Source organism: Dendrobates tinctorius, unplaced genomic scaffold, assembly GCF_039654945.1.
Source record: "Dendrobates tinctorius isolate UK_male_01 unplaced genomic scaffold, ASM3965494v1 ptg000143l, whole genome shotgun sequence".
Lineage (NCBI taxonomy): Eukaryota > Metazoa > Chordata > Amphibia > Anura > Dendrobatidae > Dendrobates > Dendrobates tinctorius.
The window spans coordinates 1,934,636-1,957,696 of record NW_027361810.1 but is presented as its reverse complement, the minus strand read 5'-3'; the positions used below and the strand labels follow the sequence as shown (position 1 = coordinate 1,957,696).

Genomic DNA, 23,061 nt, shown 5'->3' with positions numbered 1-23,061 from the left:
ACACCCTCGTTCCTGTGATACCTGCACACATCTGAAGCCACGTCCTCGTTCCTGTGATACCTGCACACATCTGAAGCCACGTCCTCGTTCCTGTGATACCCGCACACATGTGCAGCCAGCACCTCGTCCCCATACCCGCACACATCTGCAGCCACCACATCCCCATCCCAGTGATATCAGCACACATCTGCAGCCCCACGTCCTCGTTCCTATGATGCCAGCACACATCTGCAGCCATGTCCTCGTTCCTGTGAAACCAGCACGTCTGCAGCTACGTCCTTGTTCCTGTTATACCTGCACACACATCTGCAGCCACCACCATGTCCCCATGGTACCCACGCACAGCTGCAGCCAGAACCTCGTCCCCATGATACCGGACACATCTGCAGCCACGTCCTCGTTCCTGTGATACCGGCACACATCTGCAGCCACACCACGTCGCTGTGACACATGCACACATCTGCAGCCGCCCCCACCACATACCCATGATACTGGCACACATCTGCAGCCGCCACCACGACGTCCCTGTGATACCAGCACACATTCAGCCATCACCACATCCTTCTCCCTGGGATACCCTCATAGTTAGGTCCATATATACTTGGACAGAGACAACATTTTTCTAATTTTGGTTCTAGACATTACCACAATGAATTTTAAACAAAAAAATTCAGATGCAGTTGAAGTTCAGACTTTCAGCTTTCATTTGAGGGTGTCCACATTAACATTGGATGAAGGGTTTAGGAGTTTCAGCTCCTTAACATGTGCCACCCTGTTTTCAAATTCATTGTGGTAATGTCTAGAACCAAAATTAGAAAAATGTTGTCTCTGCCCAAATATATATGGACCTAACTGTATCTGCAGTCACCCCTATGTCCTCGCCCGAGATACCTGCACATCTGCAGCAGATGCTCTGGCATTACATCCTCATACCGGATATCTGTCATTGCATCCTTGCTCCTGGGATACCCGTACAAATCACATCTCTCTGGGGTTCACTTTGAGCTAGAACCCACATTAAGCTGCCAATTACTGCTCAGGTCCAGTAACACAGTGATCTGCTGCGGGTATAGACGGACATATTCCGCCACTCTGTCACTTCATGGTTTCTACTTTTAGGATTTCCTATTAATCATTATCCGGGTGACTGAAGGAGGAAACCTGAAGCTCTGCAGCTGTTCTGGTACCCAGCAGTAATTTATATAGGGGAAAGGCACAGGACTGACTGAGGGGAGGACACTGACAGCAGCCGTCATTCACCGCGTAAACCTGTGCACTGAACATACCCAGAGAGACTGACTTACCACTACTACCAACATTATCCGCATACCCCAGGCTTCCTCCGCTGCTCAGTGAGCTATGGTGGATGGGGAGGGCTGTGCTGTAGGGATGGACGGCCTGACACTACATGAAGTTTGTGCCAGTGGTGTGACTGGAGGAGGGATTGTGTCCTGTCCTGTCAGAACAGGGGATTGCACACGTATACAGTGCAGTCTCGTGCTCTGTGCAGATGTCTCTACCTTTTTACACACATCGTCCAGGCAGATCTCGTGCTGGGGGAACACTGCGCTGCGACTGGCTGTAAAGTCATCACACGGCCAGTTATACAGAGCCCGGGCATCACGACACTGCCGCGCAGAGCAACATTCAAGGGAGAAAAATGGAAAGATGTAATTTCTGCTGCCGGAATGACAGTGATTATAGGGAAGATCATAGAGACAGCACATCATCAGAAAAGACCCCAGTGAATGTCTAACACCCTGACTGGATTTAAAGGTGGAAATGCCGCCAACTAATCCATATCTAGTAATAAATATCTGCATATTGATAGGAGACTACGAGGGGGGAAGGAGACTACGAGGGGGGAAGGAGACTACGAGGGGGGAAGGAGACTACGAGGGGGGAAGGAGACTACGAGGGGGGAAGGAGACTACGAGGGGGGAAGGAGACTACGAGGGGGGAAGGAGACTACGAGGGGGGAAGGAGACTACGAGGGGGGAAGGAGACTACGAGGGGGGAAGGAGACTACGAGGGGGGAAGGAGACTACGAGGGGGGAAGGAGACTACGAGGGGGGAAGGAGACTACGAGGGGGGAAGGAGACTACAGAGGGGGAAGGAGACTACGAGGGGGAAGGAGACTACGAGGGGGAAGGAGACTACGAGGGGGAAGGAGACTACGAGGGGGAAGGAGACTACGAGGGGGAAGGAGACTACGAGGGGGAAGGAGACTACGAGGGGGAAGGAGACTACGAGGGGGAAGGAGACTGGCTTCCAGCTGGGTGCATATCACCTGGTGGTTCAGCTCCTCTGCTTCTGTTTAGCATTGGAATAAATGTGTCCTGATCTAAAGGACTCAGTGCAGACATAAGGTGTTACCTGGACAGCCATAACTGGACCTGTCAACAGCAGTCTGCCTACCTGCTGATGGTTTCCAGTCGCTTGCTTGATGTGCTGTAAAATTAAGCTAAAACTGAACACAAATCAGAAAACAGATCAGATAACGACTACAGAAGAGCAGCATAAACTCGCACCAGGAACCAGAGGCGCCGGTGGACCTCATACTAGAAATCTCAAGGCGTCGGGAGGCCTCGTACTGAAATCTGATTTTCCAGATTGGTTTCAGCATCTTACGGTGTTACAGGCTCAGCGTGGTGTCCATCATGGCAGACGCCATCTCGGAGGACATCACACCTGAAATATTAAGGCTCATTGTTTTTATCAGACTGAGGAGCATTATTGCAGGTTCACATAAAGCCTCCATTATCACCATCACAACAAACACAAGTATTTTGGAAATAAAAGTAAAGAACGCCAGGATCATTTTGTACTGATGGCGACAACCCAAAAAAATGAGGTCACAGATACCAGGAACTGATTAGCATAACGAGATGAGGAAGATCAGGAGCCAAAGGAACTCCCAAAATCCCTGATGGCTCCGATCAGATGTTCATAGTTCTCGTCTGTAGACACATAAAACACTGCAGGGTTGGCACGAGATGCGACGAGACGCTGCACACGGTACCAGGACCTTCAAGGAGAAGGATTAAAGGAACAATAGGTATCAATCAGGATTCTCAGATGTAATAATCGGTGCAAGGCGCACACAGCTCCAGCTCTGCTACATAGGAACCTGTGTAATAAATGCTGACACACATGGTTCTGAAACATGAAAACCAGGTTAGAGCTGTGGCTTCTCAAAATGAGCCGGTAACCCTGCTGCTTGGGCGCGCTGTGAGTCCGTGGCCTCCGGCCGGTTCCCATTTATTAAATCACCTACTACGACTAGTGAAGCGCTCACCGCCCCGGGCCACAATCTACATTATGGCTCAACAGCCACTAATGTGCACGGAAACCATTTCCAGAGAATGAAATGGCCACTTGTTACAGGTCAGCGGAGGCGCTTGCACAGCGCCACACTAAGACGTTTTTCAGGTGACCACGTTTTTTGAAAGTTGACGAATTCAACAATCGCATTACTTTTGCTGAATTGTTCTAGTGTTTGAGATAAATCATCCATGATAATAATCACATCCCCCAATGCAACCAGTATGTGATCAGAGGCAATAGATTTTGGTCTTTTTACTATTGGTGTCGGTAATGAAATATCCTATATAATTACTTTGTATTTCAGTTTGTAGCGGACAACGTTAAAAGCCAGAATGACTGCAACTATAAAAGATCTGGCAAAAAAGCGCAGCTTCATAACCTCAATATAAAACTGTTCACACATTGCTGGCACCAAAATACCTGTTCTATATACACGCCCTGAGTACCGGGGTTATGTACAGTTGTGCCCAAAAGTTTACATAGCCCGGCAGAATTTTTGCTTTCTTGGCCTTTTTCCAGAGAATATGAATGATAACGCCAAAACTTTTCCTCCACTCATGGTGAGTGGTTGGGTGAAGCCATTTATTGTCAGACTACTGTGTTTTCTCTTTCTAAATCATAACACCACAAGACATCCAAATGACCATGATCAACAGTTCACACACCCCATTTCTTAATACCGTGTATTGCCCCCTCTATCATCAATGACAACTTGAAGTCTTTTGTGGTAGTTGTGGATGAGGTTCTTTATTTCCTCAGATCGTAAAGCTGCCCACTCTGCTTGGCAAAAAGCCACCAGTTCCTGTAAATTCCTGGGCTGTCTGGCATGAACTGCGCGCTTGAGATCTCCCCAGAGTGGCTCAATGATACTGAGGTCAGGAGACTGAGATGGCCACTCCAGAACCTTCACTTTGTTCTGCTGTAGACAATGACGGGTCGATTTGGCCTTGTGTTTTGGATCGTTGTCATGCTGGAACGTCCAGGTACGTCCCATGCACAGCTTCCGGTCTGATGACTGCAAATTTGCTTCCAGTATTTGCTGATAACGTGCTGCATTCATCTTTCCTTCCACTGTGACCAAGTTTCCTGTACCTTTATAGCTCAGCGATCCACCTCTGTGCTTTACAGTAGGAGTGGTGTTCCTTTCATCATAGGCCTTGCTGACCTCTCTCCAAATGTAACGTTTATGGTTGTGGCCAAAAAGTTCAATTTTGTCTCATCACGCCAAATTACCTTGTTCCAGAAGTTTTGAGGCTTGTCTTTGTGCCGTTTTGCATATTTGTATCCAAATCATTTTGTATCCAAATCCGGCTTTAAACTTCTCCACAACAGTATCACGGACCTGCCTGTTGTGTTCCTTGGTCTTCATGATGCTCTCTGTGCTTCAAACAGAACCCTGAGACTATCACAGAGCAGGTGCATTTATACGGAGACTTGATTACACACAGGTGGATTATATTTATCATCATTAGACATTTAGGACGGCATTGGATCATTCAGAGATCCACAATGAACTTCTGGAGTGAGTTTGCTGCACTGAAAGTAAAGGGGCCGAATAATATTGCACGCCCCACTTTTCAGTTTTTGCATTTCCACAAAAATGTAAAATAACCAATAAATTTCGTTCAACCTCACAATTGTGCCCCACTTGTTGTTGATTCTTCACCAAAAATTTACATTTGGAATCTTTATGTTTGAAGCATGATATGTGGGAAAAGGTTGAAAAGTTTCGGGGGGCCAAATACTTACGCAAGGCACTGTATATACACCCCCCCATGTACCGGTGTTATATATACACCAACCCCCACCCCCCCGTGGACCAATGCCATATATACATCCCCTCCACACAACGGTGTTACATATGCACCCCCTCGTATACATATACCGGTGTTATATATACACCCCCCCCGTGTACAAGTGTTATATGTGTTATATATGCACCCCCATATACTGGTCTTGTATACAGACACCCTGAATAACAGTGTTCAGTGCAGATCTGAAGACGAGGCCTGCATGGACGCCACCGTCCGACAGGGCAGCGAGCAGTCACTGGGTCCGGGTCTGATCTGCACTCGACAGACATGATGCCACCTCTACCATGTAATATGTGCCAGAACCGCAGCATCACGTGACATCCAAGCACAGACCCAGAATCGGGTCACCGTGTGTTGAGTAGTCAGAACCTGTAAGAGTGAACAGCTCGGGGATGCCATGAGCCTGGTGATCTATGGCTGACACCGCTGCAGGCCATCGCCCTCCAGGCCGCACTCCCCCTCCAGGCCGCACTCGCCGCAGCCACCTGACACCGTCATCTCTGAGGAACGAGTTCTGCTGCATTGTTGTGTCGGGCTCATATTTCCGACATCAAAGCAACTATTTTTGGGTCAAAAGCACAAAGGAAAAGAACAACTGCAAAGTCAGACACCAATGGCTCCATCGATTCCCTTTAACTCTTAACATGGCGCGATGGGTGAACTATAACGACCAGCAAGTCTTACCGATCCTGTGCATATCACATGGTTTGGGATCATATCGTACTTGCACTAATGTGGAGAGAAGTGAGGACCGGCAGCCGCCATCCCCTACACATCTATAGACCCCTCACTGAGCTCCTCTATATGGAGCGAGGACGGAGGTGATCCTACGTTCTGCTGCACCGATGAGCGGATCAATAACAGCTCCAAAAATCCTATAAAAAGCCGAGAAGAATCAGAAGAAAACTGCCGCATTGAAGGATCACGTAAAGATGAAACTGGACGGCCGGACCGCGCATTGGGCACCGCACAGCTATGCTCTGCAGGGGATGTGTCCGCAGTGAGGGTCGGGGGTGCAGGGACACAAGCGGACATCACACATCTGGAGTCGCCATGTTATGGGATGTAGTGACAGTGTATCTGTGCGCCAGGAATAGTCCGGCGAATCTCCGCTCTGCAGCTCAGGTCCCTGCTCAGCTGTGAGTGCAGCAGTCACTGCAGGTAAATGACTCCGCACAAATCATCTACACTGTGAGGACGGACAAAGTCGTGCAACGCAAGAAACAGGACACGAGAGCCCTGAAGTTGTGCGTCATTCCCATACCTCGCCCACCTGAACCCGCAGAGAGGACAACGGCACAAAAATCTGCATCCACAAGAACCGCTCCGGAGAGAAATGCTCCAGTGTCTCAGGTATACGGGGAACTAACTGCCCCAATATAGGAGCCGAGCTACACTGCTAGGGAAGTGTGAGTGTACCTGGAAATAGCCAGCAGAATAGTGAGCGCAGCTCTGGGGTATAACACGATGTAACTCAGAATCAGTAATGTAATGTATGTACACAGTGACTGCACCAGCAGAATAGTGAGTGCAGCTCTGGAGTATAATACAGGATGTAACTCAGGATCAGTAATGTAATGTATGTACACAGTGACTGCACCAGCAGAATAGTGAGTGCAGCTCTGGAGTATAATACAGGAGGTAACTCAGGATCTGTAATGTAATTTGTGTACACAGTGACTGCACCAGCAGAATAGTGAGCGCAGCTCTGGGGTATAACACGATGTAACTCAGGATCAGTAATGTAATTTATGTACACAGTGACTGCACCAGCAGAATAGTGAGTGCAGCTCTGGAGTATAATACAGGAGGTAACTCAGGATCAGTAATGTATGTACACAGTGACTGCACCAGCAGAATAGTGAGTGCAGCTCTGGAGTATAATACAGGATGTAACTCAGGATCAGTAATATAAAGTACACAATGACTGCACCAACAGAATAGTGAATGCAGCTCTGGAGTATAATACAGGGTGTAACCAGGATCAGTAATGTAATGTATGTACACAGTGACTGCACCAGCAGAATAGTGAGTGCAGCTCTGGGGTATAATACAGGATGTAACTCAGGATCAGTAATGTACTGTAGGTACACAGTGACGGCACCAGCAGAATAGTGAGTGCAGCTCTGGAGTATAATACAAGATGTAACTCAGGATCAGTAATGTAATGTATGTACACTGTGACTGCACCAGCAGACTAGTGAGTGCAGCTCTGGCGTATAATACAGGAGGTAACTCAGGATCAGTAATGTATGTACACAGTGACTGCACCAGTAGAATAATGAGTGCAGCTCTGGAATATAATACAGAATGTAACTCAGGATCAGTAATGTAATGTATGTACACAGTGACTGCACCAGCAGAATAGTGAGTGCAGCTCTGGAGTATAATACAGGATGTAACTCAGGATCAGTAATGTAATGAATGTACACAGTGACTGCACCAGCAGAATAGTGAGTGCAGCTCTGGGGTATAATACAGGATGTAACTCAGGATCAGTAATGTATGTCCACAGTGGCTACACCAGCAGAATAGTGAGTGCAGCTCTGGCGTATAATACAGGATGTTACTCAGGATCAGTAATGTAATGTATGTACACAGTGATTGCACCAGCAGAATAGTGAGTGCAGCTCTGGAGTAGAATACAGGAGGTACAGTTGTGGCCAAAAGTATTGACACCCCTGCAATTTTGTCAGATAATACTCAGTTTCTTCCAGAAAATGATTGCAAACACAAATTCTTTGGTATTATCTTCATTTAATTTGTCTTAAATGAAAAAACACAAAAGGGAATGAAGCAAAAAGCAAAACATTCATCATTTCACACAACTCCAAAAATGGGCCAGACAAAACTATTGGCATCCTCAGCCTGATACTTGGTTGCACAACCTTTAGCCAAAATAAGACTGAGTTCACACGTGGCGTTTTTTCACGTTTCCGCGGCGGTTTTAACCGCGAAAAATAAGCATCCCATGCATTCCCATGGGATTCCGCAATGCTGTGCTAATGCTGCGGTTTTTACTGCGGCGGAATCGCTTCGCGGTAAAAAACGCAGCATGCTCATTAATTTTGCGGAATCGCGGCGATCTTTCACCCATAGGAATGCATTGTTCCGCTTACTTCCCGCATGTGGCTGTGCACACCATGCGAAAAGTAAGCAGAACAATGGCGGATGGTACCCACGGTCCGGAGGAGAGGAGACTGTCCTCCGAGCTTTGGGTACCATATCCCTGTAAAAAATAGAATTTAAAATAAAAAATGGTGTTATTCTTACCTTCCGACGTCCCGCGCAGCCTTCCCGCCTCTCTCCACGCTCTCGTTCCCAGTAATCCTTTGCGAAAATGCCCGCGATGACGTCCGTTCTCGCGCGATCACGAAGTCGCGTGACGGCATCGCGAATTACCGCGAGACGTCACGATTCCGCGAGAACGGATGTCATCGCGGGCATTTTCTCAAAGGATTACTGGGAACGAGAGCGTGGAGAGAGGCGGGAAGGCTGCGCGGGACGTCGGAAGGTAAGAATAACACCATTTTTTATTTTTATTTACATTTTATCTTTTACTACTGATGCTGCATAGGTGGCCTCAGTAGTAAAAGGTTGGTCACACTCGTCAAACACTATGTTTGACGAGTGTGACCAACCTGTCAATCAGTTCTCCAAGTGATGCTACAGATCGCTTGGAAAACGCTAATTTTTCCGCGGGAAAATCGCGGGAATTTAAAATGCGATTTTCCCACGGAATGGAATTCCGGAACTCTCGCGGTAATTTCCGCGAGAGTTCCGCTACGTGTGAACTTAGCCTAACTGCGACCAACCGCTTCCGGTAACCATCAATGAGTTTCTTACAATGCTCTGCTGGAATTTTAGACCATTCTTCTTTGGCAAACTGCTCCAGGCCCCTGATATTTGAAGGGTGCCTTCTCCAAACTGCCATTTTTAGATCTCTCCACAGGTGTTCTATGGGATTCAGGTCTGGACTCATTGCTGGCCACCTTAGAAGTCTCTAGTGCTTTCTCTCAAACCATTTTCTAGCGCTTTTTGAAGTGTGTTTGGGTCATTGTCCTGCTGGAAGACCCATGACCTCTGAGGGAGACCCAGCTTTTTCACACTGGGCCATACATTATGCTGCAAAATTTGTTGGTAGTGGTCAGACTTCATAATGCCATGCACAAGGTCAAGCAGTCCAGTGCCAGAGGCAGCAAAGCAACCCCAAAACATCAGGGAACCTCCGTCATGTTTGACTGTAGGGACCGTGTTCTTTTCTTTGAATGCCTCTTTTTCTCTCCTGTAAACTCTATGTTGATGCCTTTGCCCAAAAAGCTCTACTTTTGTCTCATCTGACCAGAGAACAGTCTTCCAAAACGTTTTAGGCTTTTTCAGGTAAGTTTTGGCAAACTCCAGCCTGGCTTTTTTATGTCTCGGGGTAAGAAGTGGGGTCTTCCTGGGTCTCCTACCATACAGTCCCTTTTCATTCAGACGCTGACTGATAGTACGGGTTGACACTGTTGTACCCTCGGACTGCAGGGCAGCTTGAACTTGTTTGGATGTTAGTCGAGGTTCTTTATCCAACATCCGCACAATCTTGCGTTGAAATCTCTTGTCAATTTTTCTTTTCCGTCCATATCTAGGGAGGTTAGCCACAGTGCCATGGGCTTTACACTTCTTGATGACCCTGCGCACGGTAGACACAGGAACATTCAGGTCTTTGGAGATGGACTTGTAGCCTTGAGATTGCTCATGCTTCCTCACAATTTGGTTTCTCAAGTCCTCAGACAGTTCTTTGGTCTTCTTTCTTTTCTCCATGCTCAATGTGGTACACACAAGGACACAGGACAGAGGTTGAGTCAACTTTAATCCATGTCACCTGGCTGCAAGTGTGATTTGGTTATTGCCAACACCTGTTAGGTGCCACAGGTAAGTTACAGGTGCTGTTAATTACACAAATTAGAGAAGCATCACATGATTTTTCGAACAGTGCCAATACTTTTGTCCACCCTCTTTTTTATGTTTGGTGTGGAATTATATCCAATTTGGCTTTAGGACAATTCTTTTTTGTGTTTTTTCATTTAAGATAAATTAAATGAAGATAATAATAACAAAGAATTTGTGTTTGCAATCATTTTCAGGAAGAAACTGAGTATTATCTGACAGAATTGCAGGGGTGTCAATACTTTTGGCCACAACTGTAACTCAGGATCAGTAATGTATGTACACAGTGACTGCACCAGCAGAATAGTGAGTGCAGCTCTGGGGTATAATACAGGAGGTAACTCAGGATCAGTCATGTGATGCATGTACACAGTGACTGCAGACTTTTCTACCATTTTTATAGACCTTGTGTGGCAGGTAACGAGTATGGTAGAATCAGACAATCGTGGCAGAACATGTCCCACTGATACATAAGTTTCCCTGAAAGTACCATTAAGGACTTTGGAGTCAATTCAACAATAAGGAAGTCAGTAAGGGGTTAACTGATCTGGCGCTGCGGGGGTGCAAGTTGCTTGTAGAGGAATCAGTGTAAAACGACAGACAGATGATGGAATCAGAAAACTGTATTCCTCACCAAGATAGAGTCGTGTCGCCACCATTCTCCCAGTCACCTACTCCCAGATCAGAATGGCAGGAACTCTAGAGGGAGGCAAGATAAGACCCAGACCAGGTAGAAGATGTCCTGGCCGTGACTACAACCCCTAATCATTAGCGCACATCCCTCAGCTGCAGATCATTCACAAGCAGACTGGCCAAGGGGTCAGACCCGGGGGGGCGACATCACCAGGCTTATCCGGTGCCCACTTCCATAATTAGCAGGGTTTTCAGCCCACCCTCAACCCCTGATTAAAGATGGTGTTTGCTCTTTACAGAGGAGAGATGAGCTCACAGGCTGCAGAACAGACAAGTCCCATCATCCAGCCCGAGGACACGAGACGCTGAGCATGCAGATATACCTCGGACGAGGCGCTACACTCACCTTTCTCACATCCGAGCTCTTTGGTTCTGTCGTCCATGTGATAATTCTGGATACAGCAAGTCGCGTCTCACTGGAGTTTACAAAGTCTGTGGGGTCCATCTGCCGTGCGAGCGACTCTGTGTACTTCAGAATGGCAACTTTCACCTACGGCAAAAGGTCACTCAGAGGAGGAAGAATCCGGGGGACCCAGAAGAGCGGGATAAGGCAACAGGACGGCACCAACCTTTAAATTTGGAGTCTGCGTTTGATCCACTATGAATCTCATCAGAATATTAAACTGCTGATCGAACGGGAAGGAATCCCTGCAAAGAGCAAAATTATTAGTATTCAACTGTCCCAGAAAGCAAGACACCGTGCCCAGCAACTGTGAACCAGGAGCATGGCGGCTCCCCGAGACAAGATCACCTACATCAGATCCTAGCCGCTGCGCTCACATTACAGTGACACAATGGAGGGCGAGCGCTGATCACCTCTGCCCGTCACTACAATCTGAACTATCAGCCAATGAATTACATCGATTAATGGTTCCCACACTCTGTAGCACACAGCGGACTCCAGGGGGCGCAGCGCCGGAGATGGTTCCCTACAGCGAGCGCTGGGCCTGTCTATAGTCGGCGCATTGCACGGCGGCGAGGCTGCATGAAATTACTACCGTCTGTAATAACAGCGACATTTTATTCCTGCCGGGTATTTCAGCTGCTGGACCCCGGCCACAGTGTGGCGGACGGCAGTGCCAGGCGCAGGGCGAAATTCTGCCACACAGCTTCACACCCCATCTACTTTATGGCACCAGAGCGGTGCCTCTCTCCTTGTGGTGAGGATGATCATCAGTGATCCGGTCAGTAAAAGACGAGCAGGGACGGGCCTGTGCCCAGATCCTCCTCCTCACCTGGTCACGTCCAAGGCCTTCTGCACCTTGGCTTGCACAGAACCGAGCAAGTCGGCGCCCATTTTCTTCAGGAGCTGTGTGAGTAATATGAAGAGCCAGTCCTGGAGATCGTCCTTGTGGATGATGACGAAATCCACCAACGTTTCCAGGAACATGCTGAACACCTGACACAATAAGATAGCGGGTGTTACACAGGAGAACAGAGCGGGCGAGAAGCAAGAGAAAGCGGGCGGCTCAGTAGTGTGGCGTCAGACACTGGGATCAGGAGTTCAGGCTATTACGGCCGTATTCCATACTTTTGGACTATGGCTATTTGGGACATATGTTTTCTTTACTCCTCTTAGTGTGCATCTATTAGTCTTGCTGTTACGGTATATTTAAATATTTACTTTATTAGCCATTATATATATTTTTAGATCCCCTATTTGGAGTGACTCAGTCCCGTAGATCAACTAATGTATTGCTGCTAGTTGTTTTTTGTAATAATTCAGTATTTATATATTCTGTAACTGTTACACTCTTTTTCTTGTTTGATGGTGTCCTTTTTCCCCCTGCTGGGCACTCTGGTTTTGTATGTATTTTTTAATAATTAATAAAATTTGGTTTTATATTTTACCTTTGCTTACTTCTTCGGATACTTATATGCAAGTCCGAATTTTGTGTATATTCTGATAATACAGGAGGTGTACTCACTTCTGCTGAGCGCTGTATGTAATGTACTGATAATACAGGAGGTGTACTCACTTCTGCCGAGCACTATATGTAATGTACTGATAATAGAGGGGGTGTACTCTCTTCTCCTGAGCACTATATTGATAATACACAAGGTGCAGTTGCTTATGTTGAGCACTATACTGATAATACAGGGGGTGTACTCACTTCTGCTGAGCACTATGTGTAATATACTGATAATAGAGGGGGTGTACTCACTTCTTCTGAGCACTATATTGATTATACACAAGGTGCACTCGCTTATGTTGAGCACTATACTGATAATACAGGGGGTGTAATCACTTCTGCTGAGCACTATATGTAATGTACGGATAATAGAGGGGGTGCACTGACTTCTGCTGAGCGCTGTATCTAATATAACCAGTGTGTACAGTATTATGAGCGGCTTCTAAACAGTCTCACAGACGCAGATGTTCCCCTATAGAATTACTCGGCTGCTGCAGCTCAATATGGATTTTGGCGTTTGCAGCGCACTTGTCACTTGTATCTAGATTGGCGACCACCATCTTTGTGGCTGCAATGATTCTGGGGCTTGCAGATTAGTCAATGGCCCAGAACCCCCGTAGTCTGCAGTAGTCAGGAATCTCAACCCCGATGCACCACCACATCCAGTCCACATACACGGTCCCTGGATATGGTGTAGTTCACCAGGGCCGAGTCCACAATAACCACGATTGCCCCCCACACTCAGCCCCGTCACTTCCAGTTACACCCCATGAATGCAGCGTATCTGCAAAGTGCACATATATCTGGATCTACAACGGGAGCCAATGTTTAGCCAAACTCCAGGAAACCCCCGCTCCAAATCTGCAAAGACAAAACACAAGTGTGGAGGATGATGGAAAAGAAAGAAGGCGACACTTACTCTCTGGGGTGAGATCCACAGCACGGCAGAGCATGCAATAAAACAGAGCACACGTTAGTACACATCACGATACTGAGACGCCCTCTCCCTGCCTCACCACGACTGGCGGATGCGGCACTACAGCGTCCCATCACGACCGGCAGACAAGGCACTATGGTGCCCACATCCAGCAGGCATCTCATGACAGAAGGCATGGTGACAGACGAGTAGAAACAACCAAAGTCTTAAGCCCCCATCACACATAGCGATCTCGCTAGCGAGAACGCTATGTGTGACACTGACCAGCGACCGGCCCCCCTGCCGGTTATCGCTGATCGTCCTGGAATGGCCAGGAAATTTTTTTGATCGCTGGTCTCCCGCTGGCCAGCGTGCATCACTTAGAAACCCGATGTGTACCTTGGTTACCAGCTCCCTGCATCAGTGCGCTTGTAACTAACGTACACAGCGATGCCGCACGCTCGGCATCGCTGGTGCTGATCGCTGGTGAAGCGGCCTGTTTGGCAGCTCAGCAGCGATCATGTAGCGAACACCAGCGATCCTGACAAGGGGATATCGTTGTCGGGATCGCTGGTGAGTCGCTATGTGTGATGGGGCCCTTAGAGTTATATTAGAGTTATATTAGTGAGTAACGGACCCATGAGAACAAAGCCCCTCCTGGATATGCACAGTCACATGAGACCTCACAGCCAATCAGCAACCTGCAAACAGACTTCCTACCCAGCGTGGGAGTCATATATTGTCCATTAGGCCTGTTTCACACTTCAGTTTTTTGTGTCAGTTAAAATCCGCCAAAAAGGCGGAAAGCGGATCCGTTCCTAACTGATGTGAACGGATGCCACTGGATGCGTTTTTGTGACGGATCCGCCGACTGAAGAATTTTAAAGGAGAGAGAGAGAGAGGCAGAGAGAGAGAGAAAATTTTTTCTGTCCGCCAGAAATGATTTCAGGGTTAAATTGCCGCCTGACATCATTCCTCCGGACATGCGCACTATAAAAAAGCGGATCCTTCAGCACAAAAAACGTTACATGGTCCGTCCAGGCATCTCGGTGGACGCAAAAAAAATTGAAGGATACGCAAAAAAACGGATCCAACGGATGGCCATCCGTCAAGATCCGCCGGTAATGCAAATCAATGGGGAAAAAAACGGATCCGCCAAAAAAATGGCGGATCCGTTTTTTTGCAAAAACGGCAGATTTTGACTGATGGTCAAAAACCGAAGTGTGAAACAGGCCTTAATGGGCAACTATTTTTGCAGATTAATATGAAAACCCAGAAAAAAATTTACGCTGCTCAGTTTCAGGAGCAGTGTGGTCACATGTGAACAAGGCCTTAGATCCAGCAGTCACAGACCGGGGTACCAGTATGTTTATGGTGACCCCTTTCCACCTCTCGTTTGCCTCAATACACAGCACAGCCCTTCACACTTGCAGTGATGACCGGCGCTGCTGAACGCCATTACATATGATAGCGCCATGCATTAAGAGGGAAACATAAGAGCGAGCGGTCAGTAAAGCGCAGGAGAGCAGCAGCAATGTGAGCGCGTGGCCCCGTGTGATGGACAGAAGCCGCCAGACTGCTCCATGCAGATCACACACTATGAATAAGGGTAGGTTTCCACGGTCAGGATTTGATGCAAGTAAAATCTGCACCAAATCTGCATCAGAGGTCACTGGCAGGTCACCTGCGTTTTTTACAAGCGGATTTGTATGCGTTTTTTTGTAAGCTAAATAAAGATATATTTAACCCCTTAGCGACAGAGCCAGTTTGCAGCTTAATGACCAGGCCAATTTTTACAATTCTGACCACTGTCCCTTTATGAGGTTATAACTCTGGAACGCTTTAATGGATCCTGCTGATTCTGAGACTGTTTTTTCGTGACATATTGTACTTCATGTTAGTGGTAAAATTTCTTCGATAAGTCTTGTGTTTATTTATAAAAAAAACAGAAATATGGCAAAAAAATTTAAAATTTTGCAATTTTAAAACTTTAAATTTTTATGCCCTTAAATCAGAGAGATGTGTCACATTAATTTCTTAATAAATAACATTTCCCACATGTCTACTTTACATCAGCACAATTTTGGAAGCAAAATTTTTTTTTGTTAGGAAGTTATAAGGGTTAAAAGTTGACCAGCGATTTCTCATTTTTACAACAAAATTTACAAAGCCATTTTTTTTAGGGACCACATCATATTTAAAGTCATTTTGAGGGGTGTACATGACAGAAGATACCCAAAAGTGGCACCATTCTAAAAACTAGACCCCTCAAGGTGCTCAAAACCACATTCAAGAAGTTTATTAACCCTTTAAGTGCTTCACAGGAACGAAAGCAATGTGGATGGAAAAAATTAACATTTAACTTTTTTTTGGAAAAAAATTACTTCAGAACCAATTTTTTTTATTTTCACAAGTGTTAAGAGAGAAAATCAACCACAAAATTTGTTGTACAATTTCTCCTGAATACGCCGATATCCCATATGTGGGGGTAAACCCCTTTTTCAGCACACGGCAGAGCTCGCAAGGGATGGAGCACCGTTTGACTTTTTCAACGCAGAATTGGCTAGAATTAAGATCGGATGCCATGTTGCATTCGGAGAGCCCTTAATGTGCCTAAACAGTGGAAAACTCCAACAAGTGACCCCATTTTGGAAACTAGACCCATTAAGGAACTTATCTAGATGTGTGGTGAGCACTTTGAACCTTCAAGTGCTTCACAGAAGTTTATAACGTAGAGCCGTGAAAATAAGAAATCCATTTTTTTTTCCACAGAAATGATCTTTTCGCCCCCAAATTTTTATTTTTACAAGGGTAACAGGAGAAATCATACCCCCACAGTTATTATGCGATTTGTCCTGAGTACGCTGATACCCCATATGTGGGGAGGAACCACTGTTTGGGCGCATGGGAGAGCTTGGAAGGGAAGGAGTGCCATTTTGGAATGCAGACTTTGATGGAATGGTCTGCGGGCATCATGTTGCGTTTGCAGAGCCCCTGATGGGCCTAAACAGTGGAAACCCCCCACAAGTGACCCCATTTTGGAAATTAGACCCCCTAAGGAACTTATCTAGATGTGTGGTGAGCACTTTGAACCCCCAAGCGCGTCACAAGTTTATAAACGCAGAGCCGTGAAAATAAAAAGTCTTTTATTTCCACAAAAGTGATTTTTTTTAGACCCCAATTTTTAGACCCCCAAAGTTGGTAAATAGTGGAAACCCCTCAATTCTTACTCCAACCCTAACCCCAACACACCCCTAACCCTAATCCCAACCCTAATCCTAATCCCAACCCTAATCCTAATTCTAACCCTAATCCTAGTTCGCCCTAACCCTAGCCCAACCCTAACCCTTAACCCTAGCCCAACCCTAACCCTTAACCCTAGCCCAACCCTAACCCTTAACCCTAGCCCAAGCCTAACCCTAACCCTAGCCTAACCCTAGCCTAACCCTAACCCTAGCCTAACCCTAACCCTAGCCTAACCCTAGCCCTAGCCTAACCCTAGCCTAACCCTAGCCTAACCCTAGCCTAACCCTAGCCTAACCCTAACCCTTATGGAAAACTGAAAAAAAAAATTTTTTTTTATTTCATTATGTGTGCCTATATAAGGGGGTGATAAACGGGGGGGTTATGTACTATTTTTATTATTTTGATCACTATGATCGTTTATCATAGTGATCAAAATAATGAATGGAATCTGCCAGCCGGAGCCAGCAGATTCCCGGCGGGCGCACTGCGCATGCGCCCGCCATTTTCAAGATGGCGGCGCCCATCGGATGACGCCGGCGGGCGCGGGACCACTGGGAGGGGACGGAGGACAAGGGAGAGGTGCCGGGAGGGGACCCTATTTCTCTATTCTCTGATGTGCGATCACATCAGAGGAAAGAGAAATTAAATGTAAAATCGCGGCTTTTTTTTTTTTTTTGCGGTCGCCGTTATAGGGTTAATAATGGCGATCGCAAAAGCGGGGGTCGGTAAAAACCGACCGATTCATGTTCTCTGGGGTCTCGGCTACCCCTGGCAGCCGAGACCCCGGAGAAAATCCGACACTGGGGGGCGCTATTCACTTAAATCACAGCGCCGTGAATTAACGGCGCTGTGGTTTAAGTACCCTTAATTACCGCCGTTAAAAGGCGTATCGGCGGTCGTTAAGGGGTTAAAAAAAAAAAAAAGATTTGTGATGTCATTTCTGGTCCAACCTCCTCTTTTACATTTGTCCAACCCACACACCATTACACAGATAAATAGATAGATGGTAGATATGGGATAGATAGATAGATAGATAGATAGATAGATAGATAGATAGATAGATAGATAGATCTGTCTAGCGATATATCTATCTGGCAATTAAAATAGCCCCCCCCACCCCCAAATAAAAACAACGTAGGGTCCCCCTATAATTTATAGCTAGAAAGGCTAAGCAGACAGCTGCGCGCTGATATTCACAGCCCAGAGCGGGTCCATGGATATTGCCCAAATCCAAGAGAAGCCATTGATCTCCTGAAAAAAAAAAACAAAAAAAAAAAACAACCACCAAACACAAATACTCCCTGTCCGACATAGTCCATTTAATCACGAGTGTCCCACAACGAGTCCAGCACTGCTACAACAGGATGCAAGACATCCGGATATAGCAGAGCTTGTAGATGACCACTGGAGATCTCCGGCAGTCACCTACACCAGTGGTTTTCAACCAGTGTTTCGCGACACATGGTCGGGTGTGCCGCGTGTCCGCATGGCTAATTTACATGTGATGCAAATTAGCCATGTGGAGGCAAGCAGGGCGGCTGGTCGGAGAGGCAGCAGTCCCGTGTTCCTGTGTCGCTTCCTCCCTGACACAGCAGTCAGCAGCGCGGCTGGATGACATCATCATTCAGCCCCGCGGCTGCTGTGCCAGTGAGGAAGCTGCCGGTGAGGAGAGGTGAGGGGTGTGTGTGTGTGTGTGTGTGTGTGTGTGTGTGTCTAGGTGAGAGGTGTGTGTGTGCGTGTGTAGGCGAGTTGATGGATGTGATGAGAAGCAATGATGGGAGTCATGGAGAAGGCGGTGATGGGGAGAGGGCAATGGAGAAGGCGGTGATGGGGGTGATAAGGCGGCCGTGGTGGGGAGAGGGCAATGATGGGGTTGTCGAAAGGGCAATAATGGGGTGGTGGGGAGAAGGAAATGATGGAGGTAGTGGAATGGGCAATTTCTACATGAAGGGGATTATGATGGGGCATATTACTAAAAGAAGGGGATAATGATGGGGCATATTACTAAAAGAAAGGGATAATTACAGTCATGGCCAAAAGTATTGACACCCCTGCAATTCTGTCAGATAATACTCAGTTTCTTCCTGAAAATGATTGCAAACACAAATTCTTTGGTATTATTATCTTCATTTAATTTGTCTTAAATGAAAAAACACAAAAAGAATTGTCCTAAAGCCAAATTGGATATAATTCCACACCAAACATAACAAAGAGGGTGGACAAAAGTATTGGCACTGTTCGAAAAATCATGTGATGCTTCTCTAATTTGTGTAATTAACAGCACCTATAACGTACCTGTGGCACCTAACAGGTGTTGGCAATAACTAAATCACACTTGCAGCCAGGTGACATGGATTAAAGTTGACTCAACCTCTGTCCTGTGTCCTTGTGTGTACCACATTGAGCATGGAGAAAAGAAAGAAGACCAAAGAACTGTCTGAGGACTTGAGAAACCAAATTGTGAGGAAGCATGAGCAATCTCAAGGCTACAAGTCCATCTCCAAAGACCTGAATGTTCCTGTGTCTACCGTGCGCAGTGTCATCAAGAAGTGTAAAGCCCATGGCACTGTGGCTAACCTCCCTAGATGTGGACGGAAAAGAAAAATTGACAAGAGATTTCAACGCAAGATTGTGCGGATGTTGGATAAAGAACCTCCACTAACATCCAAACAAGTTCAAGCTGCCCTGCAGTCAGAGGGTACAACGGTGTCAACCCGTACTATCCGTCGGCATCTGAATGAAAAGGGACTGTATGGTAGGAGACCCAGGAAGACCCCACTTCTTACCCCGAGACATAAAAAAGCCAGGCTGGAGTTTGCCAAAACTTACCTGAAAAAGCCTAAAACATTTAGGAAGAATGTTCTCTGGTCAGATGAGACAAAAGTAGAGCTTTTAGGGCAAAAGCATCAACATAGAGTTTACAGGAGAAAAAAGAGGCATTCAAAGAAAAGTACACGGTCCCTACAGTCAAACATGGCGGAGGTTCCCTGATGTTTTGGGGTTGCTTTGCTGCCTCTGGCACTGGACTGCTTGACCATGTGCATGGCATTATGAAGTCAGAAGACTACCAACAAATTTTGCAGCATAATTTAGAGCCCAGTGTGAGAAAGCTGGGTCTACCTCAGAGGTCATGGGTCTTCCAGTAGGACAATAACCCAAAACACACTTCAAAAAGCACTAGAAAATGGTTTGAGAGAAAGCACTGGAGACTTCTAAGGTGGCCAGCAATGAGTCCAGTCCTGAATCCCATAGAACACCTGTGGAGAGATCTAAAAATGGCAGTTTGGAGAAGGCACCCTTCAAATATCAGGGACCTGGAGTAGTTTGCCAAAGAAGAATGGTCTAAAATTCCAGCAGAGCATTGTAAGAAACTCATTGATGGTTACCGGAAGCGGTTGGTCGCAGTTATTTTGGCTAAAGGTTGTGCAATCAAGTATTAGGCTGAGGGTGCCAATACTTTTGTCCGGCCCATTTTTGGAGTTTTGTGTGAAATGATCAATGTTTTGCTTTTTGCTTCATTCTCTTTTGTGTTTTTTCATTTAAGACAAATTAAATGAAGATAATAATACCAAAGAATTTGTGTTTGCAATCATTTTCAGGAAGAAACTGAATATTATCTGACAGAATTGCAGGGGTGTCAATACTTTTGGCCATGACTGTATGTGGCTCATATACTGCAATATAAAGGGGTACAATGAGAAATACTATGGCCATGAGGCTGGAGTACAAGCACCAGCTCATATACTATATATATATATATATATATATATATATATATATATATATATATATATATATATATATATATATATATATATATAGTATATGCTGATAATTATGTGGCTCATATACGTGGGACTGTATGTATGACTTTACATGGGACTGTATATTATATATATATATATATATATATATATATATATAGGAATACATGGGACTGTATGTATGAGGTTACATGGGATTGTATATATGAGGGGGTTATCCTTTTTTATTTAACTTTTTTAAAATAAATAATTTATTGAAAGGACCTCACACTGAGTGAGTAAAAATACATTTAGAATCTATATTATTAACTATATGTATAATATGTACTGTTTTAGTGTCATTTTGTGCCATTTTGGTTGGTGGTGTGCCCCGGGATTTTTTACGTATAAAAAGTGTGCCGCGGCTCAAAAAAGGTTGAAAATCACTGACCTACACTGTAGTTCTCATGGTCAGCTGACCGTGAGAACTAGCCTAGTGACCGGAGATAACCCCCGGTCACGTGCACGGCAGTTCTCGCGATAAGCTAAGTTATCGCGAGAACTACAGTGGACGCAGACTTCCGGCGGCGGGACAGGTAAGAACTCTATTTTAATTAGTAGACATGCATAGTAAGCTGCGTTTACACAGTTATTACTCATGTGACTAATCAATAGATGCAGTTTTACCGCATCTAATGATAGTATATGGTAAATTTACGGTGTGGCGACGGAGCGTCACCACATTGTAAACAGACATGCTGCGATCTGGAAAGACGGGATTTCCCTCCACTATGCTGTAACATCTGGACGCTGCGTGTTTGACGCTGCAGCTGCATGCAGAATCAAGCACGCAGTGTTTCCTGACCGTGGAAATATACCCTAAAGTTGGGGAGCAGGTTAGAGTCCAGAAATCACCCCAGAACAGTCATCCCCCGAAGTGGCCCTCCATGCATCCCCACATGCCGTGTCTCCCCGTGACTGCTCCGCCATCATCACATACAATCTGCAGTTATTTCTATCCGGTCCGCCACTCGTGCAGCCGCAGCACCGCAGCTTAGATGCATGCAGAGATTATAGACATACACCGATTCTTTGTGGCTTCAGGCAAGACCCTCATCTCCCTTATGTTACAGCCTGGGTGACCCCCAAAAGCTGCTCATACAATACACAACACCACAGAAACCACAGCAAGCAGCGCAAACAAGCAGCAGCCGGAGGCAACAATGAGATAGAGGACTACACAGAGAGAATCTGCTGCTTCGCCCATCCCTGGTGACATCCAGAGCCTCCCCTGGTGTATGAGGGGCACCTACCTTACTGTGGGGGTCTGCAAACATCCGAGTGAAGATCTCACAAAGCCTCTTCAGTTCCACCCGGCTGCAAAACAAAAACATCTGTGATAAAAAAAAAAAATTGAATCCAACTCGAGAATGACAAGGAGTCCTAAAGCTGCAGCCTCTAGCTGGGCGCACAGACATGGCAGCACTCACCTGAGCGTCCGCTGACTTTTCAGCAGGTTCTGCAGGCCAATGAGCCCCTCTTTCCTCTCGGACCAGTTGGAGCTGGCGCAGTGGTTCAGGACCTCGGCCACATCCTCAGTTTGGCGCAGGTAGTGCGGGATCCCTCCATTTCTCGAGCCATAAGACCTTTCTGAGCATGCGCTGGAGGCGTCACTGTTTGCATCGTCATCAGAGTACATCCCATACGGCTCGTAACGTCGCCTCACCGGCTTTTTCTGCAAATAAAATCTCCCATTACCAGGAGTCTGCACATCTCGCCATGATTACACAGGATGCAGAATACACAGGACGTGGAGGCACAGACCCGTCCGGGCTCAATCACCTGGAAATCCAATGTACAAACCCCAAAACTTGTCCCCCATTTCCAAAGATGTAAGATCCAGAACGTTACATGATCCCTCCCCCATCCGGAGCGTTCTTTGCCCCCATACAAATCCCAGGAAAGCAGTGATTGCATATTGCAGGGCCGCGATGTTCTGCAGGTATGGTAGAGGAGATGCTCTGCGGCGAGATGAACATGATAGAGAGACCCCAAGAAATACAGGAAAGTGGAGTCATATTTTTCTTAGTGGACTGATTTCCCATAGTAAATACAGAGATTTAATGACACAACCATTACTCCAGACACGATGGAGGCAGTGCGCCTGCACCAGGTGAAGGGACGATGTGGGATCAGCGGGTTCCATCCTTTACATGAAGTGATCGCCCCGATCTCATCATTAACCGCGGATGGTTCCCTATTTATAGATTATATCTGGAAGAGCTTACTTGGGCGTCACCGGCACAAACACAGTCACTTCCACTATCATCAGGGATGTAAGAAGTGGTAGCGTGCCCCTGGTAACCAGCCACCGCGTCCCCGGCACCAAAACAGCAGGAAGCACCGGTCGAGGCCTTGATGTTTGATGCTGTAATGGATAAGTGACCAATAGGGTCACACAAGCTGAACAGGACGCTGTG

At 46.5% G+C, this 23,061-nt stretch overlaps 1 protein-coding gene across 1 annotated transcript in view; it reads right to left on the bottom strand.

Moving 5' to 3' along the window:
- CLASP1 (cytoplasmic linker associated protein 1) overlaps window positions 1-23,061 on the bottom strand; it is a 199,176-nt gene that overhangs the window by 24,288 nt on the left and 151,827 nt on the right. Inside the window, exons 28-33 of the mRNA XM_073545310.1 lie at window positions 22,072-22,316; window positions 21,895-21,958; window positions 13,596-13,598; window positions 11,999-12,162; window positions 11,333-11,411; window positions 11,110-11,253 (exon numbers count right to left, since the gene is read on the bottom strand). Coding sequence (XP_073401411.1) covers window positions 11,110-11,253; window positions 11,333-11,411; window positions 11,999-12,162; window positions 13,596-13,598; window positions 21,895-21,958; window positions 22,072-22,316 — 699 coding nt within the window. The remainder of the gene's footprint in view (window positions 1-11,109; window positions 11,254-11,332; window positions 11,412-11,998; window positions 12,163-13,595; window positions 13,599-21,894; window positions 21,959-22,071; window positions 22,317-23,061) is intronic.